This window comes from Marmota flaviventris, chromosome 5 (genome assembly GCF_047511675.1).
Source record: "Marmota flaviventris isolate mMarFla1 chromosome 5, mMarFla1.hap1, whole genome shotgun sequence".
Taxonomy (NCBI): domain Eukaryota; kingdom Metazoa; phylum Chordata; class Mammalia; order Rodentia; family Sciuridae; genus Marmota; species Marmota flaviventris.
In genome coordinates, this window is record NC_092502.1 from 13,828,669 (window position 1) to 13,848,377 (window position 19,709).

Sequence of the window (19,709 nt, forward strand, 5' to 3'; positions counted from 1 at the left end):
ACAGTGGTCAGAATGCAGGACCAGGCTCCCAAAAGGCAGCATGTGCACATTTCCACATCCTATTTGCCACCAGTCTCTCTTTCTGTTCCCATCTCTCAGCCACCAACTCCATGCTCATCCTCATCTCCATCTCTAACCCCATCTCCATCCCCACCCACATTCCCATTTCCATTTCCTCACCCATGTCTCATCTCCATGTCTCCCCTCCTCATCCCCATCCCAGCTTCCATCCCCATCTGATCTCCATCCCCTTTCCCATCCTCATTTCCACGCCTCCCTCTCTGTCTGAAACAGTCCTTTGGTTTTAGCTCTGTGAAGAATACCACAATTCTCCCTTTTTCCTGAACTGAATGGTATTAGGAATTTGAAGACTCACATTACAGGCAGGGCATGAGGGACTCCTCATCTTAGCATTTCTTTCATATTTCCAAAGACAAGATAAACAACGGTGAAAACTCAGAAGTCCAAGTATGGCCAACATATACTATCTTGATTCTCCTTGTGAAAATCCTGGGTAATATGCTCTGCAGGACTCAGACAGCTCCTTCATGGATCATAGCATTAACACCATCAAAATACTGCAACATTTAATTAGTGAAAAATGTTCATTCCTAAATGCAACTTATCCCCATTTTAATAATGGTACCCGATGCTATTTATACCCTTGTGAAATAATTTGATATTACCCAAAGTAGCAAGGATCAGTGTAGTAGAAGAAAAATATAGTGCACTTACATTTAAACCCATCTAGAGTTTAATATAATGGTGAATATGGTGGCATCAGGTCCCTGCACCCTGATGCCACCACATTCACCATTACATTAAACTTGGGTACCATTACAAATACATTGCTGAGAATGTTATGAGCTTGATGCATGGAGGTAAATGCTTCCAATCATGGTCTTATCAAAAAAGCAAAACCAAAAATTCTTCAAAGTAATTCAATGTTATAAAGGTAAAACTGCTTCTCCAGCCATTTCCAGGAGATGGGAAATGCATCGAGATGTTTTGAGTTAACTTTCTCATCATGAGCCCTCGTAAAGAGCACTGGTTAGTAAGACAATAAATGAGCATGTTTTAATTAGAAAATGTGGAATCCAAGCACTTTTGTGGGAAAGAAGATGATAGCTTAAAAGAGACATCAGGAGACTAATAAAAGTTAAAATGCATTAAGTGGCCACAGTGAACTCAAAGGTAAAGTTGTGGGATGTTTGAGAAGTGAACCAGAGAAGGCGATGAATCAGAAGGGGGCGGGAGGGAGTCAGTCAGTGGAACTTATTCTTTCTGGTTCATGTTGAAATCAGTTGTAAACCCCCTTCTGTGCCCAGGCAAGTGAGAAAATCCAATGCCATGAAATTTGCCCACCTCCCATCCTGACCAGGACCATGTCTGCCCATAAGAGAAAGAAAATCACTATAATCAGACAATAAGAGCAGGCCAGTGGGCCGTGGCAAAACTAGCATAGAATGTGACCTGGGCTGGTGTGGGGTTCTGCCTGACGTGGCCTCCTTTCTAAGCTAATAGTAAGGTGTGGGTAATGGGCCAGGCCCCTGCTTCACCACTTAGACCCCCCAGTACTAATGGGATCCAGGCTTAGCCAATCAATGTGATCTGTTCTCCAGGCCTCAGGATTGGTTGGTTGTGGTCATGTGACCCTGGTTGGCTCCAATGGGCCTCCATGAAGGAAGTGTTATTGAAAGATCAGGAAGAGGAGCTTCACTTCCTCCTAGATTTCTGAGGTGACAGAGTATAGCCTGTAGGTCCCACAAAGATGTCACAAAAGGAGGCCCGAGTTAAAAAAAATGTGTTGGAAAACAGAAAAGCCAGGATGAAGGAGGGACTCCTAAGGCCTCACTCTAAGTATCTGAATCCAAGTTGGCCAACATCTTCTCTTTCTCAGCCTTCCCTCTTCCCAAGCTCTTTTCCCTGAGAGATTAATGCAATGAAAAATCCCCCAGAACTTCCATTGAGATAACATGATGTAAAGTACCCACGACAGTCCGAGGCACAGAGGAGGCACTTCAGAGATGATGCCATCCACAAACCAAAACCCCAGAGAGTATTGACTGGTTTCTGGGACGTGGAGAGATTTTCAACAGTGCCACAATTTTCCCTTCTCATGTGGATTGTGAGGTATAGAAGCTGGAAGGGAGAATCTTCCTGTCCTCTGCCTTCAGCAGACTGCCACTGGATAGGCCAAGGAAGAACAGCCCTCAGCTGAGTACCAGATCACCCAGAAAATTCACATACAGTGTGCTGCCTCATCCTCAGGGGACTTGTAAATTTATGGTTTCATTTTACTGAATTAGCTAGGATGGGGACAGGGCAGAGTCGATTTCCCTAGGGTCCCACCAAAGGCTGAAATGGGCCAAATAGCTCCCTCTGCCCTTTGTCACATGTTCCCAAGTGCAGTAGAAAGGAACCAGGTTGATAAGAAATTTAAAACGTCACTAAGATTGAGCTTTCCATTTTAAGTTCTTATCTGAGCACATAGTAATGCAAGGATCGCATATGCAGAATTTCAAATCCAATTGTTCAAATGATTCAATAAATAAGATCTTAAATGTCATGTCATTGGTATAGAAAATCTTCACGGGGCGGGGCTAACTGTTGAGAAGTGGACTCATGGATATCAGCACCCAGTTGAAGTTTTAACAAATTGAAGTACAATTTCGATATGATTCTGCAAATAGGGGGAAAAAGTTCATTCTCTTTTGAAATATAAGGCACGCACAGTTAAGTGACTGGTGACAGACACTGCGGTACTTGCTGAACACTAACCAGTTACCCTGAGCAAGAAATGTTTCCATAAAAAATTTTTAAAAAATACACAATTTCAAGGGTAAGGATCTGTGTTGATGGTTGTCATGACCTCCAAAAAATTAATATTTGCAAACAAGACTCAAAGAACAGGCGCAAACTGTTTGGTGGGCTTTGGGGGGAAGAAAAGCTATCTGAGAAAAGTTTCTTAAACACTCCCGTATGATCGATCTCTGGTTGGGCACAATGGTTGAGTGCCTTGTGACAGATTGCAATTCTGGGGACACAAGATCTCAACTTACAATGGCAAGCGAGGCTGAGACTAATAAATCAAAGGAAGCTTCAGAAAAGTTGCAGGTCCTACTTTCCCTGCCTGGAAGAACCGCAGACACCTTATCTGGCTTCTGAGAAAAGAAAAGGATCATTGGAAGCCCGAATTAGAAAAAGACTCGTGCTTCAAGTCTTCCCCTGTCTACGCCAGATAAAATATCCCCTGGGAAGACACCAGGAAATGCCCACAGGGAATGACAGTTGATATTAGCTGAATGGGTAAAAGAGCACAGACAGAGATGGAAATATTTGGCTTTTTTCAACTGTGATCTTAAACCAAGAGTCTTCCACATTTACACAGACTAGGGGCAGAGTCTTGCTCTTCCAAGGCATGACCACCAGGTGGCCTCAGTCTGTAATCGGGTCCCCACAGTCCAGTCTGCTGAGGGATGGATCTTTTAAAGTTCTTTCTACCTGGAGGCTTAGCTGTAGTGACTTGCAAATAAGAAGTTTAAGTCTCCAATGATTTAATTGACTTAGCAGGAGAGCTGCTCTTTGGATATTCCTACCTTCAAGGGTGCGTCTACGTTTGCAAACTATGCCAAGAGAAGGCTGGAGCCGTCTTGAGTAAGATGTAATGCTTGTTTCTTTCTTAATGCACCTTGTAATTTGCACACGTGCCACAACACTTTATTTATTTTCTTATTAATGGGTTTGAGTGTGTTTAACACTACAAGCCATAAATTGCAGACTGGTGGATTAGACTGGGCTCTCTTTATTTTCCTGCCAATTGTCAGAAAGGGCTTTGGGGGATGCGGTGCCCCCCCCCCCCGCCCCCTAACTGGCTTTTTCTCTATCACCCCCACCCCTTGGCTCCATCCAACAACCAACCCCCTTGTTCCCATCTGCCAACGGGGAAAATAAAAAAGAGACCCAGGATGGTTTCTCATTGGCGAGCTTGCCTATTGAGCAGCTCTGTTATTGAGATTAATAAGCTGCCAGTTTCCAAGGAAGACTAAGAAAACTGCAAAATTAAAGTGCACTGCATCGTGAAATGCTGCTGGTGGCCAGGCGGGATCAGGGTGTCAAAAAGGCAAGGTAAAGCCATAAAATAAGGCTGAGCTTGAAAGGCTAACCTAAAGGTCTCATTAATTTCCATGTTGCCTCTGATGAGAATCTAGGGGGCATAATGTTTTGCAATATGGAGAAATCAAGCTGCCTATTGATTTGAAAAGTGCTTCAATGCATTTGGTTCACCCGGAATGAATTCTAGTTTTAAACCTTATTTGAAAACATTACGGAGAGAAAAAGAAAACAACTCCAACAGGTTACCTTGGTTTAATATTCTCAAGATCAAGCTTGTCAGTGATTCTGTCAGAAAATTAATCCTTGGGTAAAAAAAATCAATCAGAGAACAAGTTTGGAATAGTCTTTGGACTCAGCATGGCGAGGATGTTCCAACAATCTCTTTGCTTCTCTGTGAGAACCTTATTTACTAAAGGTCTTGAATCTTGATTCCCAAATATGCGCTACCAATGCAGCATCCAGATCAGGACAAGATGAGGCATATGGAAGACCAGAAAAGCGTTTTCTGATCCCCAAATTAGATTCCTTGAATGACACTTGTCAAGCCCAGAATGCTCAGCTCTCCACCAGAGCACCTGCCATGGCTTCCTGCTACAGGGAGAATGACCTTTTCAGGATGACCTAGTGGTCAGCCACAGTCAACCATGGTCCTGTGGCTGTTTGGCCTCCTCTACCAATCTGGCAAAGTTCTGTTTGAAGAAAAAAAAAAAAAGAAAAAAACTACAGAAATGAACTAAAAAAGCAGCTGCTCTTCTTGTTTGCACAGTATTGGTTTGTGCCCACCTTTTAAAATATGCAGAGCATTAGGGGCTAGGGTTGTGGCTCAGCAGTAGAGCGCTCACCTAGCGCATGTGAGGCTCTGGGTTCGATCCTCAGCACCACATAAAAATAAGTAAATAAAGGTATTGTGTTTAACTACAATTAAAAAATAAATATTAAAAAAAAATGCAGGGCATTCAACATCTGCCTGTAAACCTGTTGACCCATGTCCCATGCTGCCCCACCATGGAGCAGCCAGGCCTCAGACTCACCACCCTGAGCTGCCTCCAACCCTCAGAGTTAGAGCCAAAGGTCCCTTACATCTTGCCCTGTCTCTGATTTTGACAATGATTGAGTCTATATCCAGTAACAGGCTGCACTTTGCCCCATAGATTGTTTCTTGACTTATGTCACTTATAATTTGATGACTTCACCAATCCTGTTCCCAAGACAAATTAACTTCTTATGTGCCATCAGAATAAGAATAGTGACCACCCCAACTGCATGTCCCAAAGTCATTATCAAAAGTGGCTAAACACATGGGATTTGGAGTCAGGTAGACCTGAGCTCCATCCCAGCTCTGCCATTTACTAATGGGTGATGCGAGACCCATCTACCCTTAGTCTTCATTTTTCCTTTATTTGAAGTAGAGACAGTGACATGCACCTAATGGAAGGGCTTAAGGGATCAAATAGGATCATATATATAAATCTAAGGGCCAAGTCAAAAGCACTTGATTAAGAAAAGCTGTTATTCATATATCTATACAGTGATGTAGAATCAATGTAACAAAATTTTTGCCGAAAAATTTTTAAGGAGAAAAATCCGTTGCTGGGTATGGTAGCTTGTGCTGTGATCCAGGAGACTCATGAAACTGAGGCAGGAGGATCTCACGTTTAAAACCAGCCTGGGCAACTTAGCAAGACCCTCAAAATAAAGTTAAAAATAAAATTTAAGAGGGCCAGGGATATATCTCAGGGGCAGAACACTTGCCTAGATTGTGTGAGGCCCTGGGTTCCATTTCCCAGTACAAAACGTACAAAACACAATTCCTGAGATCTTCAGATACAATAAGTAAATGGATGATTGTCTGTTATGTACATATTTAGAATCAAATGCCTGACCTATAGTCACTAAACTGAATTCTCTTCACATTGTAGATTGAACATGTCCCAAACTGAACTTGTGTTTTATGCCAGAGAACCTGTTTGTAGGTAAGCCAATGCTATCACTGTGGGTGTCACAAGGAAGGCATCACTGTGCGGAGTCTGCCCTGAAGCGGCCTCCGATCCTGGGTGAGCACCACCTCCCGAGGCAAGGCAGCCCCGATTCCTCTCGACTATTGCAATGTTTTCCCAACTGGACCTTCAGTCCTCCCTCACTCCAGAACTACCTTATTGTTTTGCTGCTTCACTTTAAAAGCCTCCATGCTCTTTGATGCTCTTGGGGTGAAGTCCAGTCCTTGGCACAGCCCGAGGTCTGGTACCCTCCCACCCTTGCCTGCCTTTCCAGCTGGCTATCTATCTGGAGCCTTAGCATTTCCTCCCCAGGTAGGACACTGCTTTTGCCTCCCACAGCTCTCTGCAAGGCCGAGCCCCGCTGCTCATCCTCAACATAAATGAGATCTCCCTTGGGCCTGGCTTCTTTCTCTCTGCCTCTCCTGGCACTGATCACGGCAGGGACATTTCTATCATCATCTGCTCACATACCTCCCACCTAGCATCTTGGTAAAGGCAGGGACTTTGTTCTCCTCCTTTCTTGAGTTCTCAGTGACTAGCACATGGTAGGGGTTCTCATGGATATTTCTAGAATGAATAATGGATGACGGTCTTAAAAAAACAACTGGCAAACTTGTGTGCAGCTTGAGGACGTTGGTGATGAGAGTCAGGCCTTCCAAGACTTCTCAACTCAGAGGGAAGCTCTGCCCTGCTTAGGGATTCTCTTTGGAGACCTGCCGCCCAAATAGAATCAGAGACAAGCTCCCTTCAGCAGATCACACACAGGGAGGAAAGGAAGCTCCCTCGCTGACTTCAGACACTCCCCAGGAGGCAGCGGCCAGAGATCCCAACCAAGAACTGCCCGGTGGATTCTGTTCCAGGAATTCTGAGAATAGGTGGGGCTGAAGGCAGTGGTTTACCATGGAGACCGCTCTCTGTGCTCTCTGCTTCTGTTTGTTTTTTTTCTCGGATTCTGTTAGGGCTCCTATGTAAATGGACTGCTTCTGGTAGTGGAAATTCATACACTCTGTTCTTTTCGAAGCTTGACATTGATGTGGAACTCTCCTCACACGTTCTTTTGTCTTGGATTAAGTTCCAAATAACTTTCCTAGGTTCATCCGTGAACACATGACCAGTGAAACTCCACATCACGTACAACCCTAAGAGTGGGACGTTGTACTCCATGTGTGCACCAGTGTGTCAAAATGCACCCCACTGTCATGTGTACCTAAAAAGAACAAATATAAGAAAAAGAAAAAAAAAATCCTAATTTGTTCATTCCTATTTTCTGGCTTGTGTCTCCTTCATCAGAACCCTTGATTCTGCTCATCAGAGAAAAAAAAAAAATAGAAAATGGATAATTCAGAAAAGATCCAAGGAGCCGCTTTTAACTGATGGGGAAGTCACACAGCAGCAGCGCAGGGAGAGGAGGGCCCACGCCCCACAGCCTCAGGAAACACAGCAATATGTGTTTAGAATCAAAATGCCTGACCTATAGCAATGTGGCTTCTAGCTTCTGGGTGTGGCAGACCTGAATCACAACGTTCTTCACCACACCCAGAGGTCTGCACTAAGGAGACAGCCACCAGGAAGATGTTTGTGGATGTCCGCTGTGTTTTCCAAATATGTGAGCACACATGATCAGCCTCCAGAACATCTTCCCTTTAATGACTCTCTCTCGAGGATGTGATTAACTGCTTCTTATTTGACATGAATAGGAATGTGAATCAATATGGCATCATGCCCCTACCCAGAAGGACACCCATACCTTTATTCTCTCACAGGTAAAAAAAAAAAAACGATATCATTAAACTGACAGAGTTTTAGCATTTGAGTGAGTGAATTTGTTCAGTTCTCAGATGCCAAGACATAGAAAAAAGCAGTGGGGGATGAGAATAAATAATATGCTAGAGCCTTTGACTAGTCTCTAATTTTCTACTAGGTGAGCTCCTACTGATCCCTCAAAACCTAGCGCCAAGCAGCCCCTTCACCTGTGAAAGTTTTCATAACATTTATGGGAGAGTTAATTCCTTCTTTTGCTGTACAATCCTTGTAAATTTTATACTCTTTCATTGCGTATACTGCAGTATCTTTTTTGTTTATGTAACAACCTCTTCCTTTAGATTATATGAGAGTCATAAGGAGATGATGCATGTTTTACTTATCACCTCCTCTGCATCTAACGTTGTTCTTGTCACACTTAAAAATGACTCAAAAAATATTTGCTAATAAGAAAGAAAATTAGGAATCTTTAAGAAAATCATAAATCCAGAAACTCTATGGATTACTGCTCAAGCTCTCATATCTCATGTAGTTGTACATCCAAGTTCTTTATACTCAGTTCCATGAGCACAGTTTCAGAGTTTTGCCAAATTCTGCCCATTTCCTGACTTCTGTTTCTAGCCCCATCTGGAGGCCTGGCATTCCCTCATCCTTATCAAAGGACATGCAGATGTTGTTCTCCTTTGTTTTTACTTCTGATAGACTTCTGATAGAGTTTCGGCAGTCTTATGTACCTGCAAAATTTTGTCTTTGAGTTGCCTCTTCCGAATGCATCATTCAGGAGTCCTAAGCCTTAGAGAAACGCCACACATCCAAAAGATGTGCAGGAAAATTCTGCAAGAGTTGACTTCAGGAAAGCAGGGAAAGAACCTGCTGGTTTTGTGCAACTGTCTACCAGATGTTTGTCAAGAGGACATTTTATTACAAATGGATATTCAAAGCGAACCTCCAGGGGTACCATATGATTACATCAGCAGCTGGGAGATGTATTTGTGTTGACGTTTATGTGTTGTGTGAGATCTTATCACTGAGGGGAGACCCTGCAAAAAGCAGATGGTCTGATGGATCTGGCCCTGTAAGTGTAACGATTAGGGCTGTAAATGTAGGCTTGTGATTGTCTGCCCATCGACATCTCATCACCTTGCTTCTTGTGTAGGGAACATGAGGGGCTCCTGCAATGTGACTTCTAATTTATTGTCTCCCTGAAGCCATACACTTCTTGCAGGTGACTTTGTCCCTCTACATCTGGGTTCTGCATCTTTAAGACAGTAATAAAGCAGTCCCTTCTGACCTTGCTGGATTGCTTTCAGGCTTGAAAGAGATAATACTTGCAGGCATAAACATCCAGCATACATGAAGGGGCCCCCACAGAAATGCTAATGGTGGTGGTGGGCCTCTTCTCCTTCATCTAATCTCCTTCACCTAATCCACCAGGTAGCCTTTCCTCCCAGAAACTATTTTCAAAACAATCATCTATTAATGTAAAAATAGGCTGACTTGAGCCTAACACACTATAGGGAAGTTTGTGGATGTGGGGAGGAAATGAGAATCTTATGCAGCCTCCAGGACAACCGTGAATCGGGAGAACATTCCCAGTCCAGGCTGGCAGACCAGTTGCTTCCAGCAAAGCCATCTCAGTGACTTACAACAACAGTGCAGATGTTTAAGTTCGTGACTATATATACTATATACGTAGATTTTTTTAAATTGACTTGAAATATTTTAAGCTTCAAAGATTAAGATCGTAGGCATGTTTAAAAATAAACCTATAATTGTCAGAAAATAAGATTAACTCAACTTTGGTGTGATTACACCGACAAGGATATACCACACATTAATGCTCGAGATCTTATTTTTTTTAAAAAAAAAAAACCCGAAAACATCACAGATGAGAAACAGCACCAAATGCTACAGCTTTCCAAACTGCTTCCAGCTGTGTGCAGAAAATTCACTGACCATTACCAGAAAGATCACAGATTATTTCTGTCTTTCTTCACACCTAAATTATTAAAGTTTACAAACTGAGAACTTTGTGAAGGGTCAACACAAATGGGCTTTTCTCTCTGTGTGGTCTCCATGGTCCTTCCAGACAAGGAAATAATAGCAACTGGAGCCCAGAAGCCATGACAGCATCTGGGGGCGGAGCCACGAGGCTGTTTCAATGCCTGGCCAATCCACTCTCAGCCTTTGCTGTCAATCAGATCCCAGCCCGCCAGGCTAGGACCACAGGGTCTTCCTGCAGGTGACTGAGGCACATGTGGCTTTGGAAGACTAGAGCGAGGGTGGAAAGATGATAGAAGGGAAGACAAAACAGAAACAAAGCCAGACCTGGAGATGGTTTTCAAACTCTTCCCTCCTGACATCATTGCTGTCCTTTTTTTCTTGTTTGTTTTTATACATTATTGTTTGCCTCACAGGCATCAAGCTGTTAGTGTGTACAGGAGGGATTAAAGTAAGACTGCATGTTGGATGAAATATAAATTAAAATTATACTTCTGTCAGTCTGGAATCAGGGATTGTTTCTCAAGGTCTCCCCAAACACTTAATTTCAAATGAGTCTTCATTTATTACTTCAAGAAAGGCCAAATGCATAATTTATCAGCAGCTTTCAGTCAATATACCCTTATAAGCATGTTTCCCATGAGCCTTTGAGTAAAAATATGTTATGCTAATTCTATTAGTTGGGTACACAAGAGCTGTCTAAGAGAGTAAACAAGCATTAAAAGGAGATACATGTGAACAAAGAAATACCTATCAGCCCACCGTTCAGGGGCAAATTGCCAAGGGAATAAGGAGGGGCTAAGCCTGTCTGCTGTTCATGCGGGGGTCTCGCTCCCATTAGAACGGAGACCCCCAGTGGCCATGTGTGGGTGGTTCAGGGTCAAGGCAAGGGCAGCTGGCAGAGCTCTGAGTGGGGACGGGACTCACCGGGTCTCCAGGGGAACGTTGCTGTTCAGCACCCAGCTGTCCTGCAGTTGCACTGACTCCGGAGTTGTGGCCAGGTCATTGGGCGCTGGTGCAGGGGCGTGGATCTGACTCCGCCGGTTGGTCAGCGAGTTCCGGTTGAGGGAGTTGGCGGAGGAGTGGTGGTGGGACAGCGTATGGTTGTGAGGGGGCGGGAGAGGGGGCCTCAGCGTGGACTGGCTGTGGTGGTTTGGAGGGCCTGAAAAAGAAGAAGGAGAAAGCCGTCAGCGCCTGTCGATGCCAGCCTCGGGCACTCTGCAAACCCACAGAGGGGCGTCTGCAACCCAAATCCCTGAGATCCACAAACCAGAGGCACAGGTAAGAATGCAGAACGCCCCAGGGTTAGTTACAAATGCATGACGTGCTTTAATTTGCATTTATCCATATGCATCAAACAAAGAATGAGGTTAGCAAAATCAAGTTGGTGAGGGATGACCAGTGGAATATTTGGAACGTATAACTGCTCAATAAAAGTAACACAAGAGTCAAGGTTGATGATTGCTGTGACAAGTTTCCATTCCATTTCCTGGTAAACCTGTACACTGTACACACTCTTAAAAAAAATAGAGGCTGACCTGAAGGAAGGAGGAAGTAGAATAATGGTTACCAGAGACCAGGGAGGGTGGAGAGGTGGGAGAGGTTGGTCATGGGTGCAAATTTATAGTTAGCTGGGAGAGAGGAGTTCTGGTGTTCTGCTGCATGGTAGGGTAATGATGGTCAATAATCATATAAATGTCAGAATATTAAAAGAGGATTTTGGCCAGAGGCCACAGTGCACACTGTAATCCCAGTACTTAGGAGGCTGAGGCAAGTAGATTGTAAGTTTGAGGTCAGCTTCAGCAAGTTAGAGAAATCCTATCTCAAAATGAAATTTTAAAAAGGGACTGGGGATGTAGCTCTGGGGGTAAAGCACCCTGGGTTCAATCCCCAATACTGGAAAAAAAAAAGATTTTGAATGTTTTGCCCTGAAGATAAAATATCTGAGGTGACAGATGTGTTAATTGTCCTGATTTTATCATTACATAATGTATACATGTATTGAAGCATCACATTGTGACCCATAATATATATAATTCTTGTGTGTCAATTAAGCATAAAATAATAAATTAATCTTTCTAAAAGGAACAAGAACATGGTAGGACACGGGGTGAGGCCAGGCAGGACAGTGAAGTGATTGACATTGGGTGCCCATGTGGCCATATGGAAATGCCCAAGGGCTCAAGGCAGACTCAACCTCTCCTTTTGCTAGAAGAGCTGAAGACCTGGACTTAGGGATGAAATTTCCTGGATTTTCAAGATTTGATAATTAATTCAAAATAAATTGATAAACAGGTAAGTAAATATGTACAGAAACACAATGTTTGTATGTGCAATTTTTTTTTTTTTTTGAGAGTCAACCAAAGACTCCCGGGAGCCCAGTTCGATCAGTGGGTTGATAATTTCTCTCCTCTGAAAGATGAACCCCGAGGACCGAGTCTCTCCAGAAGGTCAGGGGAGATGTTTTCCAACTGTGCTCCTTCCTTCAAGTAGCATCCTATTTTTAAAATAATGAAATCCTCTATCTTTTCAAGAAAAATGAACACATGAGATCGCCACGTCCGGGAATATCCCCGTGTAAATATCAACCACAGAAGACAGATCTGTGCGAGGTTTTCGTAGCAACCGGTCCCCAATCTTCTACACGATGAAATCTTTAAGCATAATGAAATCGAAAGTGGTCTGCTCTGCGAAGTAAGCCTATAATTTCACTTTAATGGATGCTGAAACATGACTTTTAATTTGTGTCCTTTGAGAAAGTTTATCTTATTTTTTTTTATTTTTGAAGCCTCCAGGCAGGGCTGGCAGCTCACCAGGTGACTGCTGAGCCTTGTCATTTTGGCCCTTGCCAACTTTTAAAATCCTCAGCCCCTGCTGTCCTGGCTTGAAGAAGTTGGCTCAAGTCATTTAAACAAGCAATTTGACACAAATTTCAACTACTTGTCTCCTTATGTGGCCAGGCTCCATCTCCAAAAGGTGTAATCTACATTCTAGGGTTCCTGCGAAGCCTGCCCAAGCATCCTGAGGGAAAGACGACATGTCAAAATGACGCAAGGTTTGGAGATCACCGCTACCAACAGAAACTGGGCAGAAAAATAGGGTGGAAACCAGTTTCTTGAAGTTTGCCTCTCTGGGCTGAAGTTATGGAATAATGTTACAAAAAAAAAGACAACTAAAACTGAAACCCGGTGGGAAATGCCACAGTGCCGTCGTATAGATTTTCAATCGTGCCCTCCAAATGAACCTGTAATTCATGTTTTACATTATGCATCGGTGACACTTTAAATATATCTTTGGGGGAGTTTCATAGCTGTGGCACGCTATTATATTTTCTGGCATTGTTGTCTGTCGAGTAATATATTATTACATGGTTATTTAGCATTTGTCTGTCTCATGTTAGTGGAAAGAGGCAGGGAAGGGGGTGAATGATGTAATAATGATCCCTCTGAGATGCTCTCCGAGCCCCTCACACGCGGTTAATGAATTCTCATGCCTTTCTTTTTCCCTCTCTCAACTCCCATCCAAGCGGTATCATTACTCCCCATTAGTCAGGTAATTATGGAACTTGCTGCTGGAAGACGGGGTGAGTCAGTACAGAAGTGGGAATGCTTTCCCCCTCCCCAGCCCCCAGCCCTCCAGACCACACACTCTCCCCAGTACAAAGAGGCCGTGGGAGGGATTTGATTCACTAAATGAGATGGCAGACCCTCCTGCTTCCTGTGTATTCACCCTGAGCTAAGTTTCCTCCTTGGCTCCTGCTTGTGTGGCCATTCCCTGTCCATCTGCCTCGTGTGTGGGCAGAATTTCCCTGGCTGTGGGATCTGGGGTAGTGCCCTGGGGAATGGATGCTTGATTTGGGTGCTATGTGATCTGTTTCAAATAGAATGCAGTTAGCTAGGAAGGAGGTCAAGTTCTCTCTCTCTTCTTCTAAAGAGAAGGCTTAGAACTTCCTGGAAGAAACAGAGAAAGAGGAGGAAGGGAAGACGAGAGAATACTCAATTCTCTACTTACTTTACCCTCCTAGGAAGCAACATTCTATTGCACTGCAAATAAATGTAAATATGGACGTCAACAAAACCCCCAAATGATTCAGCATCCTCAGGAAGATATTTTCCTTATTACCGTCGCTCATGTCCAAGGTGATGTTGATTCTATTTGCTCATGTGTCTATCTATCCAATAGTCGTAGTTTGAACTAGGAGGAGGAGGGAGAACACAAAGAAGATCATAGCAGAGTCGTGAGTGCCACCACTGGGAGATGCAGAGTGCTGTGGGAATGTCTAGGAGGGGTATTTAGCTGGAGGTTAGCACAGAACATCCCAAGAGCCAGGTTCCAAGGATGAGGTCTGCTACTTTCTGGCTGCATGAACCTAAGCATGCTACCTCAACTTACTCCTCTGTCAAATGGTAAAAAAATAGCAGAGACTATCTGCTAAGGTTCCTCTGAAAGGCAGAGAGAAAGCATGGATGTCAAGTGCTTAATATACTACCCACTGGCTGGTAAGCTCCTCAAACCATGTGCATAGAACATGATATGTCTCTTTCAGGAACAAAGGATGGTAAGACATAATGGCATTTTCCTAGGAGCTCAGATTTGTAGGAAAAGTCAATCTAGACCTGACTTATCCAGGTCACAAGTAATAGATCAATAGCCCTCAATCTGAATATTATCAAAAAATAAAAGTCAATATTCTGTGGAGTGTTCCAAATTCCTGACTTCAGAACAAAAATCAAAATCAAAATGCCGAGTCTCATAACAGCAGCCAGGTAGAGGTGGATGCTCTTGAGTCTCTTCTGTTGTGTGCCATCAACCTGCTCATCCCGTTATTATCCCTGCTGGATACACCCACTGTGTCCTCCACTCCTCGTGCTTCTATGCCGATGGCTCCTAGCATAACTTGAGTACCTGGTATTCAGTGTGGGTAATGTGCCGCTACGCCCTCTGATGTAACTAACTGTCCCAAGCGCTTTTTGCCTTGATCAGCTTTCATTACAGCCATCTGACATACTTGTTGGCTGAGAAGTTTTTCCATTTTGAAAATATATACAATGACTGACAACCTGCCTCACTGCTTCCCAAGAAGCCAAAATATATGAAAAGCCCCTCTCCAAAGTATTGGATGTCTTCCATTTGTAGAGAAACAGGGACACGCAACTCATCTTGATGAAGGAACCCTCATGTCCACTCTATGTTGTGCGTTTATTGGGTTTAATTAATGTGCACATTATTTATGGCTCTCCTATTACATAAACATAAAATCACATAATAATGCAATTTAATCACAAACAACCGCATAACATAAATGCTTACACTGTATCACCTAATAAGAATGCTATTAGTTGGCAAAAAGAAATTATCATTAAAACCTTGGTGCTGACCTATTGAATGGCACCTATTTACTTTGAATGGAGAACCTGGAAGTTATTTTGAGTTGCTGTGCAGTGTTAGGTCCTAGCAAGAAAGAACGATGGCACTGGTTCTTTACTTAACACCAAAGAAGGTACAGTCAGGAAAAAGTCTAGGAAAAAATGAGTGGCTTTATGGGGTAGGTGCTTCTTGTGTGCTTGAACATGAAGGACTTTCAAGAACTGGTACCACCATTGGTCCTGCGGGAGCATGGTCCCATCGTCTATGTTTTACATTTATTTTTGGTGCCAGTTGACTTTGACAAGAAAGTTGTCCATGTGTTTTGTCCTGCTTAAATTCCTACTGGAGTCCTAAGAAAAATAAATGGAATCCTAAGAAAAATAAAGCATTGCTTTGTGGAGCGACGATGCCCACTCCAAACAAGATGGCGGCCTGCATCCGTTCTTGTGTTGACTATGGCAAAGCTGCTTGAGTACAAGTGGAAACAACCAACGCCCACATTTTAAATAACATAAAGGAAGAATTTGGGGGTGGGGAGCCAAGGAAGTAAAGTGTTAATAATTGGCTATTGTTGTTGTACTCTGCCTAAGTAAACAGACCGGGCAGGCAGTGAGTCTGGGTCTGCTGTTGCCAAGGGTGAGGGTATGGAGGGGGAGGAGGGACAAACTGAGACAGCCTTGTCTTGTTTGATAGCCTGCACCAATTTTTCCTGGTGATTAAAAACAATGATAAAGTGTATGAAGGAAAAATAAAACATAAGTAGGGACCTGCCTCACTGCTAATAAATCACTCATTGCCGGGGGCAGTGCGCCCGTGGTTGGTCTTTAAGCATTGATAAATTAACCACAAACCCTCTGCCTTCTTCTCTGGACCCACCTCTCTGGGGCAAGTTCCTTCTTGACAGCAGTCTGAGATGCTAGAAGTGGGATGGTGTTGGCAGAGACTTTGGAGTCTCCGGTTGATGAAAACTGGCACAAGGCACTCTTTTGAAATCTGACCTTGTGTGGGAGCCAAAGGGAATTGGGGGTGAAGACTTTTCAGAAAAACACCCTCTGGGTTGAATCCAGGAGGGTGGGTGTATTGCAGAGCACCAGGCTGGGGATAGCTGGAATCTCTGCTTGACCATGTCACCAGATGTGTGGCCCTCGCAAAGCTGCAGACCTCGTTTTTGAGTCTGTTTCTTCACCTGTAGGATGGATGCGGAATTTTGCTTCTCATATCTGGTTAATTTTGAGAATCAGATGAGAATTTGTAAATAGGAAGCTGAGCATAATTTATAGTACATAGTAAGCTATTAATAAATAGTCTCATGTTGTATTATTATTTGGCATAATCAAAGAAATTGATAATCGTAGCAGCAGCCACAGCAGCCCTGATGCTGAGGAGAATGGACAACATCTCCTGGGATGCCGTGGGCCCCACTTTTCCCAGTTCTTGGAAACAGTAGCTCTTGGAGGAAGATGTCAAATAGACCGATGGAGGGAAAAATCACCCACCACAGACCCCTCAACCTTCAGATTCAGCCCACAGAAGGTCAGAGGAACTAAGAGACATAGCCTGGGTGCTGATACAGGCAATCCCCAAAGTCTGTCTCTGAGGGGTCACATAAATGAAACTTGGGACACAGAATTGTTCCATTTTGACAAATAAAACAATCACTGTTAATGAGAACCCAATGGTAACACTGACTACAGTTGCTCTGAGTGAAATCCTCCCTGCTAAGTACTGAACGTAAATGACTTTAGTGTATTCCCACTCACTGTTATGGGATAGCAGTGAGTTATCGGACACTTATCATCCTCATTCCCCAGATCCAGCAAGTAAGGTTCAGAGAGGTTAAGTAACATGCCAAAGGTTACACAGCTTAGTAAGTGGTAGAGCCGCCTCTCTGATTCCAGGATTTCTTCCTCTCCTAGCCATATGCAAAGAAATACAGGGGGAAGAGCACATTCCACAGGGAAGAACTAGGACCCTGACCCTGGGTGACATGTACGTAGCAAGAATAGAGGGAAACTGGCTTGACTCCTTTTTTTGCACACAGCTTAAATGGCAGAATAGAATCTTGAGAGAAACTGGAGGGATCGCCCACCTCAAAGCTCTGCTCTGCCTCCTGAGGCTGCTGGAATCAGGAGAAATAGGCCAGAACAGCCAAACTGCAGTGCAATCTCTTTTTTATGCCTTCCCAAAGGCACTCCCCTGTGCTGTGTCCCTGGCTCCCATAACCAGTGGCATGAGGGACGAGCAGCAATTAGGTCTGTCAGAGGCTGAGCCAAGGGCACACTCCGCCCTGGCTTATCCTGCCCTCTTCTGACCAGAGGCATTTCACCAACACCCTGGGGATGGAGGGATGGGGGGAGGTGGTTCAAGTCCAGACTCTTTCAGTGTTTGGAAAGAGATTTCCTTATTTGTCTCTAACTATCAGGCACTTCCAACCGGGAGCTTGCTCCCTCCTCCCCTGCCTTAACAGCTAGGGAAGGATTTGTCCCCATAGAAGGGACTTTTATTTTCTGCTCCTGGCCCACGTGTGCATTGCTGGCTTGGCAGGGCAGGTGAAGTGCCAGCAGTATTTCACAGTTCTGGCCCCTGCTGCAGTTCACTGCAGCCTTTCACAGTAGAGGAGGAAGCAGGAGGAGGGATGGAGGTCTGAGCCAGATTTTATCTTCTCTCTCATTTCCTAGCGCTTGCTCCAGCTGGGGTTGGTGCCGCTCGGCAGAGGGGGATCACTGTCCTGCACCAGGAGCTGTCCTTGATGGAAGGGGCCTGCTCAGCCTGAGCAGAGGGCTCAGACAAGGAAGGGCGGTGCTCATTTATAAGGAAAGACTTATCGTCCTCTTGCTTATACCAACTTTATGACCTCAGAGAAAAAACATCCCGAGTGTCTCGCAATGACACATAGATCAGCACCACGGGGCAGAAGCATGGGAATTACTGTCCTAAGGAGCAATCGCGGGCAGGCTCAGAAGCTCAAGTTTTGTCAGCTCTACCTGTGCTCTGGACGACTCAGTTGGAGGGACATCTTGGATCCTCTGGGAATGACAGCCCCCATTCCATAAGCACCAGTTGTATGCTGAGTAGTCCACATATTTCATCTTCTTTAAAACTTACAATGACCTTTGAAGTAGATTTTGTTTTCCATCTTCAAGGTGAGGCAGGTGGAGTGGAGGGAGGTCAAGGGATGTAAGTCTTGCTCCTTGAATCCTGCATTGCACGGTAGTGTCCTCAGGCCTCTGCTGGGTGCCATCTTTGCACACGGTGTACACCTCTTTTTGTTTAAATTATTTTTGGGTTCTTCTGTGCTCTGCGTTTCACTGCCACTCCTCCAGGGCACAGGGTCTGCCTGTCCTGATTTTACATCCCCAGCACAAAGCCACGGGGCCTGGTGGGTACAGGGCTTGAGCTGAATGGATGCATGGACCACCTGTGTCCCTGGGGGTGGGTTATATTTGGAGAGTCTCCTGGAGTGGGATCTGAGCAGAGTCCCACCTCTGTCCTTTGAATGTTTTAGTCTCTTGCTGGAATTACAAGGGGCCATGCTTAATTCTCCTCATTCTTACCGCACTGAAAAGGTTCTTTAATGGGGAGACAGCTGGACATAGAGAGAAGGTGGCTTTGAACCCTCTGTTTTTATTTGTTTTTTTTGTTCTTGGCTGTGCTGACCATTTCTTTTTTGTTTTCCAATAGCTTTATTGAGATTTAAGAAAATTCAGCTTTTAAAAGCCAATGTTTCGGTGTTTCTTTAATGTATTTCTTTAATACTTAATACATTAACTATATTTAGTATATTTGATATATCTTAGATGTGTACCCCTCACCACATTGTAACTTCCAAACACTTTCGTCACCCCCAAAGGAGACACCACCCCTTAGCTTACCTGCCCATTCTTGCCCTTTCACCCCAAGTCTCTGGCAGATGCCGTGTGTCTACTTCCTGTTCCTATGGGTTTGCCTACAGTGGACGTTTCACAGAAGTGCTGATCCTTCCACTTTTTAAAGACCATGACATCTGTGTGTGGCATGGCTGCACTGGAGCCAACCAAGGTCAGATCTCAGATGGGGCACAACTTTTACAACTTTGGATTCTCTTTCCCTGAAGAAATAAAAACATCTTTTCCTGAAGCAGGTCTGGCTTGTTGATATTTTTTGGGGGGTGGAGACATTGGAAAACCAGCTGAATCCTCCAGGGATGGGGGAAGAGCCTAGCTCAGCCCAAACCCAGAGGGGCATAGGCAGAGACTGTGGTGGTGAGGGGCATAGGAAGATGCTGAATTTGGCACTGAATCAGCAGCTGTTCAGGGTTTAAGCATTTAATGGTGAATAATCGCCCTACTTTGGACCATCCTGCCGACGTAGAACAAGTTGTCTCGCAGGACAGGAGGAAAAGGGACTTTCATCACAGGTGCCCATCACTTGAGGGTGCACCATGCTTAGTCTTCGATTTCCTTAATCATCTGGAGAGGATTACTTGAG

At 44.2% G+C, this 19,709-nt stretch overlaps 1 protein-coding gene across 6 annotated transcripts in view; it reads right to left on the reverse strand.

Moving 5' to 3' along the window:
- Tenm2 (teneurin transmembrane protein 2) overlaps positions 1-19,709 on the reverse strand; it is an 892,009-nt gene that overhangs the window by 257,212 nt on the left and 615,088 nt on the right. For 4 of the 6 annotated variants that reach the window (XM_071612002.1, XM_071612001.1, XM_071612000.1 and 1 more), the window contains one exon: positions 10,803-11,018. In XM_071612002.1, the coding sequence (XP_071468103.1) occupies positions 10,803-11,018 (216 nt within the window). Of the gene's footprint in view, positions 1-10,802; positions 11,038-19,709 lie in introns of all 6 variants that reach the window. The other 2 variants (XM_027938624.2, XM_027938623.2) reach the window with 1 other exon arrangement.